An 11,523-nucleotide genomic window follows, 5' to 3' on the forward strand; every position below is an offset into this window, starting at 1 on the left:
TCTGATATTGCCATTTTCCCCGACCACCTGTCTTCAAAGTTTGTAAGTCTTTCTCTATAAAATGTCTAACTCTACTTCTTCTACTTCTGGGGCCAATGCGCGAGGCTCGCCTAGTGACGAATTCGCTGCGTTACGCTCCGATGCTTCTCAATCTCCCCCACCCCGTCGCTCTATTACCAAACCCGCTAAGAAACCAGTAGCCCCTCAAATCAGGCCTTCTTCTTCTTCTCAACCCTCCATTCCTAGTCACTCCCGAGCTCTTGCCCAAAAGAAAGGTAAGGGTAAAGCTCGGGCCGCGGGCCCTCCTCCTGCCGAGGCCCCAGGAGTACCCTGGTTCTCCTCTCTGAGTAGCACCCTACGTTCGGAGGCCGGTGCGGAACTTAGGGCCTTAGCCCGTATTCCTCCTACTTTTTCTATTCTGATACCCGGGCCTTCTGATAGAGCCAACAACCCCCCTCTCGGGTATACCACTTTTTTTCGAGACCAAATTAAGAATGGTCTCCGATTTCCTGTTCATCCTTTCTTCATCGCAGTCGCCAATTTTTTTGGTGTACCAGTTAACCAATTTCACCCTAACTCCTTTAGAATAATGGCTGCCACCTTCGTCCTTTTCCGCATGAATGATTTTCTCATCAATCCTCTCATCCTTCACTACTATTTTTCTTGCCGGTTTGGGGATAATGCCTTTTCCTTGACCGCCCGGCAAAACACCTGTTTCCTTGATGACATACCCTCTTCGCAGAAGGGGTGGAAAGGAAGATACTTCTTCATTCGACTCTCAGGGGATCTTCCCTGTCTAACGGGCTTTCTCTCCTCTCTTCCCACACAACCTTCCCTTCCCGGGACCTATAAATTTGAGGAGCCCTTCCTTATCAGTCAAGATTTGGTAGAGGGGCATAAATATTCGTCCTCCACTCTCATCTCGGATGAAAATCTGACTACTTACGGGTTGAGTCCCCAGCCTGAGGATCTCGAAGACCGCATAATCGATGAGGTGGCGGGCTCGGGCTCTCAACCCGGTAATTCACCCTTCCGCCTTATTGCTCTTTTTCTCGTTTCCCTCTCCGTTTACTTACCGTCATTTCTTCTTTGTGCAGATAATTCCGAGATGCAGGCAGCTTTTGCTAAGAGAAGGGCAGCTGAGAAAATCGCCCGGGAGAAAGATCTGGCAAGTCGTCGTGCTGCTATTGAAGCGGAAAAGAAAAGAGCTGCCGAGAATGCGTCTCAGAGAGGCGAAGTTACCCGGGAAGATCCTCACCGGGATGACACCCTCTGGGGGATGGCTGAGACTTCAGAGGAAACTGAGGATCTTATCCCTCTAAGTCAGAGGAAAAGAAGAGCTGTGGCAGAGCCCGAGCTGGTCATTCTTGAAAACCCGCCTGAAGGGGATCCAAGTGCTTCCCAGTCTACCCAATCCCGACCTTCCCAACAGCCTGCTGAGGTCCCAACTCCCGAGCTTCCTTTGAATAATATTTTTTTCGAGGGAGCTACTTCCAGTGGTGCAAAGCGCTTTAGGCAGATGCTTCGCCCTGCCGAAGCAATTTTTCTGAAGAGTATCCCTGCTAGCAGCAGGTTTCTTGAAGGATCAAACCGGCTTTTCTCTGTAAGCCCTTCTTCCTTTCGTCTAACATATTCACCGGTCTATTATTTCTGAACTTTGTTTTTCGTTCAGGCTGCTCAAATGATAATCTCGGCCTTCGAAGAGGTGGCTTCCGTGGCTACTAAGACGAACAGGCAAGCTCGAGCGACTCAAGAAGTCCACGACCAACTTCGAGGGGAGATCGCTTAGGATGAAAAGGTGCATGAGGAGAAGGTCGCCGGTCTCCTCACTTCCTTGGAAAGAGCCAATCAACAATTGGCCTCAACTCAGCGGGCCCGGGACGAAAGTTTGGCTCGAGAAGATGCCTCTCAACGGCAAATTGCTTTTCTGGAATCTCGGGCTCGATTTCTCGAAGAAGAAGCCACTCTTCAACAACATCGGGTTGTGGCTGCTGAAGATAGGCTCAAGCTCCTCCAACTTACTCACGAGGAATGGAAGACTGTCTTCCTTCAATCTTCGGATTTCCAAGCAGCTGTTGAAGATAGATCGTACAACTACTTCAACGTTGGCTTTGAGAAGTGCCATGAACAATTTGAGGAGGATGGCTTAATTCTGGCAGACAAGGAGGGCTTTCCGGACATAGACCGAGCCATCGACTCCCTTCCTAAGGACGATGCTGCTGACAAGGAGGCCGAGAAGGCTTCCGAAGAGGCCGGGGAGAAATCTGCTGCAGTATTTTTAGTCTAGGATCGTTTCTTTATATTTCCACACTTTCTTGTGTAATTCTCGCCCCCGGGCTTTGGTTTTGAAAATTATTTTCCTTTTCGCAATATCTTAAACTCTGGCGAACCAAATATTTTATATTCGATAGGAAGTTAAAGAATGCGAACCTTGCTAAATACAGAGCCCCGAGCTCGGGTGTAACTCCCTGGGCTTTTTAGATAACCAAGGTACGGAGCCTTGTGCCGGGGAGCATGTCCCGGGACTTGGGAATGGTCGAGGTGTGTTGCCCCGAGCCAGGGTGTAGTGCCCTGGGCTTTTTAGATAACCAAGGTATGGAGCCTTGGGCCGGGGAGCATGTCCCGGGACTTGGGAATGGTCGATGTGTGTTGCCCCGAGCCAGGATGTAGTGCCCTGGGCTTTTTAGATAACCAAGGTACGGAGCCTTGGGCCAGGGAGCATGTCCCGGGACTTGGGAATGGTCGAGGTGTGTTGCCTCGAGCCAGGGTGTAGTGCCCTGGGTTTTTTAGATAACCAAGGTACGGAGCCTTGGGCCGGGGAGCATGTCCCGGGACTTGGGAATGGTCGAGGTGTGTTGCCCCGAGCCAGGGTGTAGTGCCCTGGGCTTTTAATTGTTTTCTTCCGGAATGTGGGAGATAATAATACAACACCTCTGGGAAAAGCAAATCTTTCATTTATATCCTTAGCGAATCGATTACATCTGTCATATATAATATTGCTTTAAATTAAATACATTCCAAGGTCTTTTGAGAGAGCGTCCTTGCGCATCCTCTAGATAAAAAGACCCTGAGCTGACCCTCCGAGTAATTTTGTAGGGCCCTTCCCATTTTGCTTCTAATTTTCCCACCTCTCCAGCTGGGTTGACCTTTTTCATGACTAAGTCTCCGATTTGAAAATCTCGGACTCGGACCTTCTTATTGTAAGATTTCATAACTCGACCTCTGTATGCTTCCATGCGGATAAATGTCCGGTCTCTCTTTTCTTCGACTAAATCCAATTCCCTGGCCCGGCTTTCATCATTATCGTGTGGGTAAGATTCTACCCGAGGAGAAGTCTCTCCAATTTCAACTGGGAGAACTGCTTCAGAACCATATACAAGGCTGAAAGGGGTTTCTTGAGTAGGCAAACGAGGAGTAGTTCTGTAGGCCCAAAGAACACTAGGTAATTCTTCAACCCAATCCTTCCTTTTGCCTTGAAGTCTCGTCTTTAATGCCTGTACAATAATCCTATTAACAGCTTCTGTTTGGCCATTTGCCTGAGGATAAGCCACAGAGGTGAAGGATTGAGTGATCTTCATTTCTTGGCACCACGAAACGATTCCCCTGCCTTGAAATTGTCTGCCATTATCTGAGATTAGTCTCCGGGGCACTCCAAATCGGCAGACAATATTTTTCCACAGGAATTTCAATACTTCTGTCTCGGTAATTCTTGCCAAGGGCTCAGCTTCTACCCACTTGGAAAAGTAATCGACTACTACTAATAAGAATTTCTTCTGAGCTCGGGCAATCGGGAAAGGACCTACAATGTCCATGCCCCATTGATCAAAAGGACAAGACGCCCAAATAGGCTTCATAAGAGTAGCTGGGCTATGCTTGAAGTTTGCATGATGTTGACATCCTTCGCAGGTTTGAACCACCCGGGCGGCATCTCGGTTAAGAGTTGGCCACCAAAATCCTGCAAGCATGGTTTTTCGAGCCAGAGACATTCCCCCAAGGTGCTCCGCACAACATCCTTCATGAATTTCTCGGAGTACATAATCTACCTCTTTTTCAGGTAAGCATTTTAAAAGAGGTCCCTGGAATGATCTCTTATATAAGATTGTGTTTAAGAGAACAAACCTGGGAGTTTGTCTCTTAATCTTCTGAGCTTGACTTCTGTCCTCGGATAGTGCACCCTTCTCAATAAATCTTATTAAGGGCTTCATCCAGGAGCTTTCTAGATCGAGTGTTCCTTCTTCGTCCGTTGAGAGGATCAAACGGGAAACGTGCAATACTTCCCGGGTGCTTACTTCATTTAGGGATGCTGCCATTTTTTCCAGAATATCTGCCTCGTCGTTCTCTTCTCAGGGTATTTGCTCGATACTCCAATCCGCAAAGCCTTCTGCTCGAGTTTTGATAAGCTGTAGATATTTCAGCATCCTATCATCTTTAGCTTCATATACACCCTTTATCTGCTGAGTGACGAGTTGTGAATCAGAATATATAATTATCCGGGAAGCCCCGACTTCTCGAGCAGCTCGAATTCCAGCTAGCACGGCCTCGTACTCGGCCTCGTTGTTAGTTACTCGGGAATCAATCCTTATTGCCAATTTAATTTTTTCTCCCGGGGGAGATATCATCACAACTCCTACTCCGCACCCCGCAAGGCTAGATGCCCCATCTACAAATACTCTCCATACTTCTTCTTCACTGGGCTGGATCATCTCAGATAAGAAATCTTATAAAGCTTGTGCCTTGATAGCCACCCGTGGCTTGTATTCGATATCATACTCCCCTAATTCCACCGTCCATTTAATCATTCGCCCGGATACCTCAGAATGAGTCATGATCCTACCAAGAGGGCTGTTGGTAAGAACCACTATTTGATGCGATAAAAAGTAAGGTCTCAGCTTCCGGGCGGTCACGATTAAAGCCAATGCAATCTTCTCTACTTCCGTAAACCGGAGTTCAAGCCCTCTCAGAGCGTGACTGACATAATAGACAGGCTTCTGGTCAGAGCCTTATTCTTTGATCAAAACTGAGCTGACAGCGTGCTCTGTAGAGGACAAATATAGGAATAATTTCTCTCCGGCCTCGGGCTTTACTAATATAGGGAGCTCTGCCAGATGGGCTTCCAAGTCCTGGAAGGCTTGCTCACATTTATCATTCCACCCGAATTGCCGGGCCTTTCTCAAGACTTGAAAGAAAGGATAACTTCTGTGTGCTGATCGGGATATAAATCGAGAAAGGGAAGCAATCATTCCTGTCAGCTTTTGCACCTCTTTTACAGATTGCGGAGTGGGCATACATAAGACATACTTGACTTTCTCTGGATTTACCTCGATCCCCCGATCTGTAACCATGAATCCCAAGAATTTGCCACTTTTTACACCAAAAATACATTTGGCCGGGTTAAGCTTGATCCCATATTGCATGAGGGTGGCAAAAGTTTCCTCCAGATCATTAATGAAAGTGGTGACCTCCCGGGTCTTGCCCAGGATATCATCCACATAGACCTCCACATTCCGCCCCAGCTGCTTCTCGAATACTTTGTCCATAAGACGCTGGTAAGTAGCACCTGCATTCTTCAACCCGAAAGGCATTACAATATAACAAAATGTACCTCCCGAGGTGACGAAACTGGCTTTATCTTGATCATTTTTGGCCAGGGGAATCTGATGATATCCCTGGTACGCATCCATAAAACTCAGCAGCTCATAGCCTGAAGTGGAATCTACCAGCTGGTCAATCCGGGGCAGCGGATAATGATCTTTGGGGCACGCCTTGTTCAGATCGCGGAAGTCTACGCACATACGCCATTTGCCAGTGGATTTAGGTACTAAAACCACATTGGAAAGCCACGTAGGAAATTGAATTTGCCGAATATGCCCCGCCTTTAGGAGCTCCTTTACTTGTTCTGATATGACTTTGTCCTTTTCAGGACCAAAGTGCCTCTTTTTCTGCTTTATGGGGTGAGACCCCGAGAGGATGTTTAAATGATGCTCCGATATAAAGGGAGAAATCCCCGTAAGCTCCTGCTGGGACCAGGCAAACACATGGATGTTAGTTTTTAAACATTTAATTAAACTTACCCGGGTGGTCATGCTGAGATCCCGAGCCACCCGAATTTGCTGGCCTGGCCCAATTTCCACCGCCTCCTGCTCTTCCTCTGCCACAAAGTGTATCTCCCTTTTCTCCACTCTCCTTCCTCCTGTCTCACCTATCTTAGCCCTCTTCCCCTCCTTCTTAGATCTGCTCTGATCCCCCCGGACTGCCTCTACATAACACTTCCGAGAAGAAGGTTGATCTCCCCGGACTTCTCCTACGCTGACTCCCACAGGAAATTTTATTTTCTGGTGGTAAGTAGACGCTACAGCCCTCAACTCATTCATGGCTGGCCTCCCAAGGATGATGTTATACGATGATGGGGAGTCCACCATAGTGAAAGAAGTCATCACTGTTCTCTTGAGATCGTGAGAACCCAAAGTCAGAGGTAAAATAATTTCCCCCTCCGGATAAACCACGTGCCCGGCGAAGCCAAAAAGAGCAGTTTCCACGGTTTCCAGGTGATAGCCCTGCAAATCCATCTGCTCAAAAGCATCTTTGAAAATTACATTCACAGAAGTGCCTGAGTCCACGAAGACCTGCAGAATATCATAATTCGTCACTCGGGCTTGGATCACCAAGGCATCGTTATGGGGTAGATTCACCCCTCTGAGGTCCTCCGGGCCGAAACTGATGACTGCCTCACTCTTCCTCAATCCTTCCACCTCCAAACATTCTCTCCTACTCCTTGACTTCCTCGCCCGGTTAGAATCTCCATCAGTAGAGCCTCCGGATATCATTTTAATCGTCCCTACAACCGGGGGCGACTTTTTTCTTTGCTCAATCTCAGACCCCCTTCTCCTTCCGGGCTCGATCCTAGGATTGCTTCTGACACCTCCTCCCCGAGAACTAGATCCGGGCTGCCGGGATGTCCATGGCGGCAGCCTAGACACCTGCGTTTTGATAATGGGCTTTGGGAGGGAAGGCGCAACATAATTTCCCTTCAGAACTTTGCAATCTTCAGTGTTATGGTAGCCCAACTTGTGAAGATCACAAAATCCCTTTTTCTCTGGCCGGGACAGCTGATGGTCCGGGGCCAAATCTCTACTACACTCATGCACCTCCCTCTCTCGGGCAATCTTCAGAGGCACATGATGGGAGAAATGCTCTGGATTGCCCCTCTTTTGCCCCCTCTCCTCGGGCTTAGATGTCCGGTCTCCTCTTTCTTTCCTCACGGCTTCCCTCTTCTGCTTCTGGGCTTCCTCCATATTTATGTATTTTTCTGCCCGGGATAACAGGTCCTCAAAATCCCTGGGTACCTTTTTCGTTAGTGACTTGAAGAATTCTCCCTCCCTCAAACCCTGAGTGAAGGTTGTAGTCTTAGTCTCGCCGGCACAAGATGGGACGTCTAGGGCTACCCTGTTAAACCTTTTGATATAAGCCCTCAAACTCTCTTCCGGGCTCTGCTTCACCTCAAAAAGACTAAAAACAGTCTTTTTGTATTTCTTGCTGCTACTGAAGTGGTGTAGGAATACTTTTTGGAAATCTCTCACACTTTGAGGGGGCAAACCCTCAAACCATCTCTGGGCGGAGTCCACCAGAGTTGTCAAGAATACCTTGCAGTTGATTCGGTCAGTGTAGCAGTGCAGCATGTCCATGTTTTCGAATCTGGCGAGATGCTCCTCCGGGTCCGCATTGCCATCGTAATCTTTTACTTTGGCAGACTTGAAATTCCCGGGAAGAGGCTCCCGGACAATAATATCAGCAAACAGGCACCCTTTGGCAACGACCCGGGCAGCGCTACGGCTCTCCAACTGTCCCTCTAGGATCCTCATCTTTTGCTTTAACTCTCTCAACTCCTCTGCTGTAGTCGGAGCTTTTGACCCGACACTATAATCCATGTTACCTCCACTCACTTCCTCCTCATCCCTCCGTTCCTGCTCCTGCTCCTGCTCCTGCTCTTGCTCTTGCTCGGGCGGCGTGTTGTGTCGAGAAACCTCTTTCCTGACCATGGCTTGAGCTATTGCGTCGGCCATCATTTTTTTCAACTCTTCACGGGTCATGGTTACGAGATTCTGTTCGGTGTTATTAACACCCACCTGTCTTGAAGATTGTCCACCGTCCCCCTGGGCCCGGGAGTTATTTTGGTCTGTTCTCCTAGTTCGAGCCATATCAACGTCTCGAGCTCAATATTTTTCCCACAGACGGCGCCAATGATAAGATCTCGTTGAAATGAGCGAGCCGGGTAAGGAGCTCCAACGGATCAAATCAACAATTTATAATGTTTGAGAGTTTTGAACGAAGAAAATGGCCTAAACAACACCTGGGAACAATGAAAAGAACTCGTGAATGGGCGCCGGAGGGATATCCGACGTAGCCACTCCGATGATAAAGTCAGCAGGTTATAAGATGATGAATTCGAGCAATATTTGAGGAAAAATACGTAGAGTGCTTAAAGTTCAAAGGTTTTTCAGGATCATTTAATGACATTAATACCTGCTATTTATAGGAGAGGAATGGGTAGTTACCTCGATTCTCGCGTCATCTACTAAGTCGGTTTACCATACTAGCTTCTGATGACTTCTCGGACACTCCAAGCCCAAGTTGTTCTGAAGGATTGGACTGCTTGCAATGCTCACACTCGAGTGCGGTTCACTTATCGAGGCAGCGCCATTCTCGAGGTTGCCCAAGTGGTTGTGCAACCGGGAACTATACCCGGAAAGGTGAGAAGCACCCGGCCAACTCTATGAGGACCCGGGCTATTTGGAAAAGGACTGCGGATAAAGCCATCACACCCGGGAAGGGAAGATTTACCCGGGCTTTCACAAAACGACCCGGTACCCCGGGTTGTATAAACGGGTATCAGGTGATCGAACCCATATCCTTATAGGGGTATCACCAAAGACAAAGGATTTCTGCCTAGAATTCTTCCTCTAACTTCATCCAAGTCACGATAAAGCCCTACTCGTTCACCTTCCACAAGTTTGTGATATTTCATGATATCATTTTTGCACTCCCATTTATAATCATAGCATAGATCCAGTTATTGTCACAGAACTTTCATCTCATTATAGTATTCAATGACATTTTTTTTCTCCTTGTCCAAACTTCTGGAGTCTAATCTCGAAGTCAAATATCTGAGATGAATTTTCCAAATCAGAGTAAGTCTAATCTTGAAGTCTTTCATCTGAGATGAATTTTCCAAATCAGAGTAAGTCTCCCGAACAGCCTCCCAAACATCATTTTTTTATAGGAAAAAATATTTTATTAATGATAAAGTATTTAAGAATACATCAGTGGAATATTAGTTCATTGTCGTAATAAAACACACAATATTAAAACTAATTTAATGATACACATATTATCCATCTCTCATTAAATCTAATAGACATTCTTGAAATCTTTATGAGTGCCAATCCACATAGCAATGTTAATCTTGATTTTTTCCCAGCACTTTTCTGTATTAGCCTTGATGTCTTCGAAAATTCTTCGATTATTTCCAGCCATATCATCCAACGCCTCCCAAACATCATTTGTGGTGGGTAAGAATAAATATGTCCTCCTAATGGAAGGTCCCATTGAGTTAACGAGCCACACGATTACCATAAAGTCAGTATCCAGCCTGTCCACTTTGGGTCGTCTTCGGCAGGCTCTGCGATTTCTCCCGCCAGGTAACCTAAATGCCTGAGAAAAGCTTGATTGACTGAGCCCACTCCAAATAATTTTGTCATTCAACTTATAGATGGTCGATTGAATGGAGCCTTCGAACCTAGTAAGATTCACATGGTATACGTTCGGTGCTTTAGTACCTTTCGTACCACCATTGTCACGCCCCGAACCCGAGCCCGCGCCTGCGTGACTGCACAATGGGTCCCCATAGCAACTACTTCGTATTCGTCCTCGCTGTACGAAAATGATTAACCCAAGTTGCTATAGAAGTCCATTGTAAGCCATTATAAACTCATTTTAAATCTTTCATCCTCGCTGTACGAAAATAATTAAACCAAGTTGCTATAGAAATCCATTATAATGGCTTACAATGGACTTCTATAGCAACTTGGGTTAATTATTTTCGTACAGCGAGGACGAATTGTGCAGTCACGCATGCGCAGGCTCGGACCCGGACTCGGGGCATGGCAACCACTCTCGCCCGAAGACATTGTACTTTGGTCTTCGTTCGATTTTGACATGCTAGCCTCTTTTTCCTGTCAAATCTGTAGCAGATGTGCAAAGACTAGGTTCTGATACCATTAAGATAAACAAGAACAATAGAGATAGTCATATGGGTGGTATAAAACAATTTTATTCTGAATAAATCACAATACAACCTTACACTATACATACAAAACTTATTTCCATATTACATTCACAATCTAACCTTAATTAGTAGACAAACCATAAGGAATAAATATCAATCAAATATTATATATGATCCTGATTACAATATTTTCTTTCTACAATTATATTTTACCCTACACTATAATTTATTCGTTTCATAGATCATACGCAGGGTGCTATGAGTGTTGTAGAACTTAGACTCTTTAGAGCTGCAGAAATCAGTGATAAAAAAAGCTTGGATTAGCCATTTGACCATAAATAAGCTCGTGCAAAACTGCAAACTGCTTCCAGAAGAATAATATCCAGTCTTCGGTCCTAGTTACCGATTGTTGGTTGACCGACGAATTCGGTTGGGATTAGTTCTAGCAAGCGTACTAGGTCAAGTTATAGTAAATGGACGAAAAGTCCAAGTTTCGATCCCAAAGAGACTATTATTTAATTGCTAAGATTCAATTATTTTATTAAATCTAGGCAAACATTAACGAGCGATTTGATTATTATTTCAACTAAGTGGCTTTTAAACTAATTTATACTAATTTAATGACTAAATCAAATATCAGAGACGATCGGAACGTGGGATTTTCAAATTTAAATAGAACGATCGGGAACACACGACGGTAACAAACTCTGATTAAATTCAAGCACTGGAATTATTCGACTAGCAATTATTAGAAGTCACGATGTAATCCTCTAATTTAATTATAAATCTATTTCTAGAATTTATAACCCTATTTTCATTTAACAGTCCAATTATTTCTAATTGAATTTAATTAAACGAGAACGCATGCATCAACGATAGAATTACAGCTGTCGCCTAAAATCGCACACTGAAACCGAATACTATTTCTAGTCGGTTTAACCGTGTGTTGATTAATATTTTTGAAGCTAAATTCAATCTATTCCCTTTCGAGTCAAGATCGAACGACGAACATGCAAATAATTGGCCAAATTAAAAGCACGAAAATTATGCAAATATTAATCAATAACATAAATTAATTTATGACTCAAACGATCCAACGAATAAATAAAATCAATCGTTTGTCCCTATCGTGGTCCCGATCACAAGAAAACTACTCCATAAATTCAAAACTAAAAAAAAAATTTAATGTTTGAATTCATGTCTAAAAATAAGAAAATAAAAGAGAAGAGAAATCTCAATGA

General features: G+C 45.2%; 2 protein-coding genes and 1 long non-coding RNA gene across 3 annotated transcripts; all 3 read right to left on the minus strand.

Moving 5' to 3' along the window:
• Window positions 1-4,343: 4,343 nt before the first annotated feature.
• Window positions 4,344-4,703, minus strand: LOC140820790 (uncharacterized). The gene has a single exon (XM_073181126.1). The coding sequence runs from the start codon at window positions 4,701-4,703 to the stop codon at window positions 4,344-4,346; it is 360 nt and encodes a 119-aa protein (XP_073037227.1).
• A 297-nt stretch (window positions 4,704-5,000) lies between these two features.
• Window positions 5,001-8,087, minus strand: LOC140820791 (uncharacterized). Its single transcript, XM_073181127.1, has one exon. It carries the CDS (start codon window positions 8,085-8,087, stop codon window positions 5,001-5,003), a length of 3,087 nt encoding a protein of 1,028 aa, XP_073037228.1.
• Window positions 8,088-9,188: 1,101 nt separating this feature from the next.
• Window positions 9,189-10,226, minus strand: LOC140820805 (uncharacterized). Its single transcript, XR_012115588.1, has 3 exons — window positions 10,166-10,226; window positions 9,544-9,833; window positions 9,189-9,253 (listed from the first exon to the last, which is right to left on the minus strand). It is a non-coding gene; the product is annotated as an uncharacterized lncRNA (long non-coding RNA).
• Window positions 10,227-11,523: the final 1,297 nt, after the last annotated feature.

The sequence above is a fragment of the Primulina eburnea genome, unplaced genomic scaffold, assembly GCF_022965805.1.
Source record: "Primulina eburnea isolate SZY01 unplaced genomic scaffold, ASM2296580v1 ctg1459_ERROPOS7100000, whole genome shotgun sequence".
Taxonomy (NCBI): domain Eukaryota; kingdom Viridiplantae; phylum Streptophyta; class Magnoliopsida; order Lamiales; family Gesneriaceae; genus Primulina; species Primulina eburnea.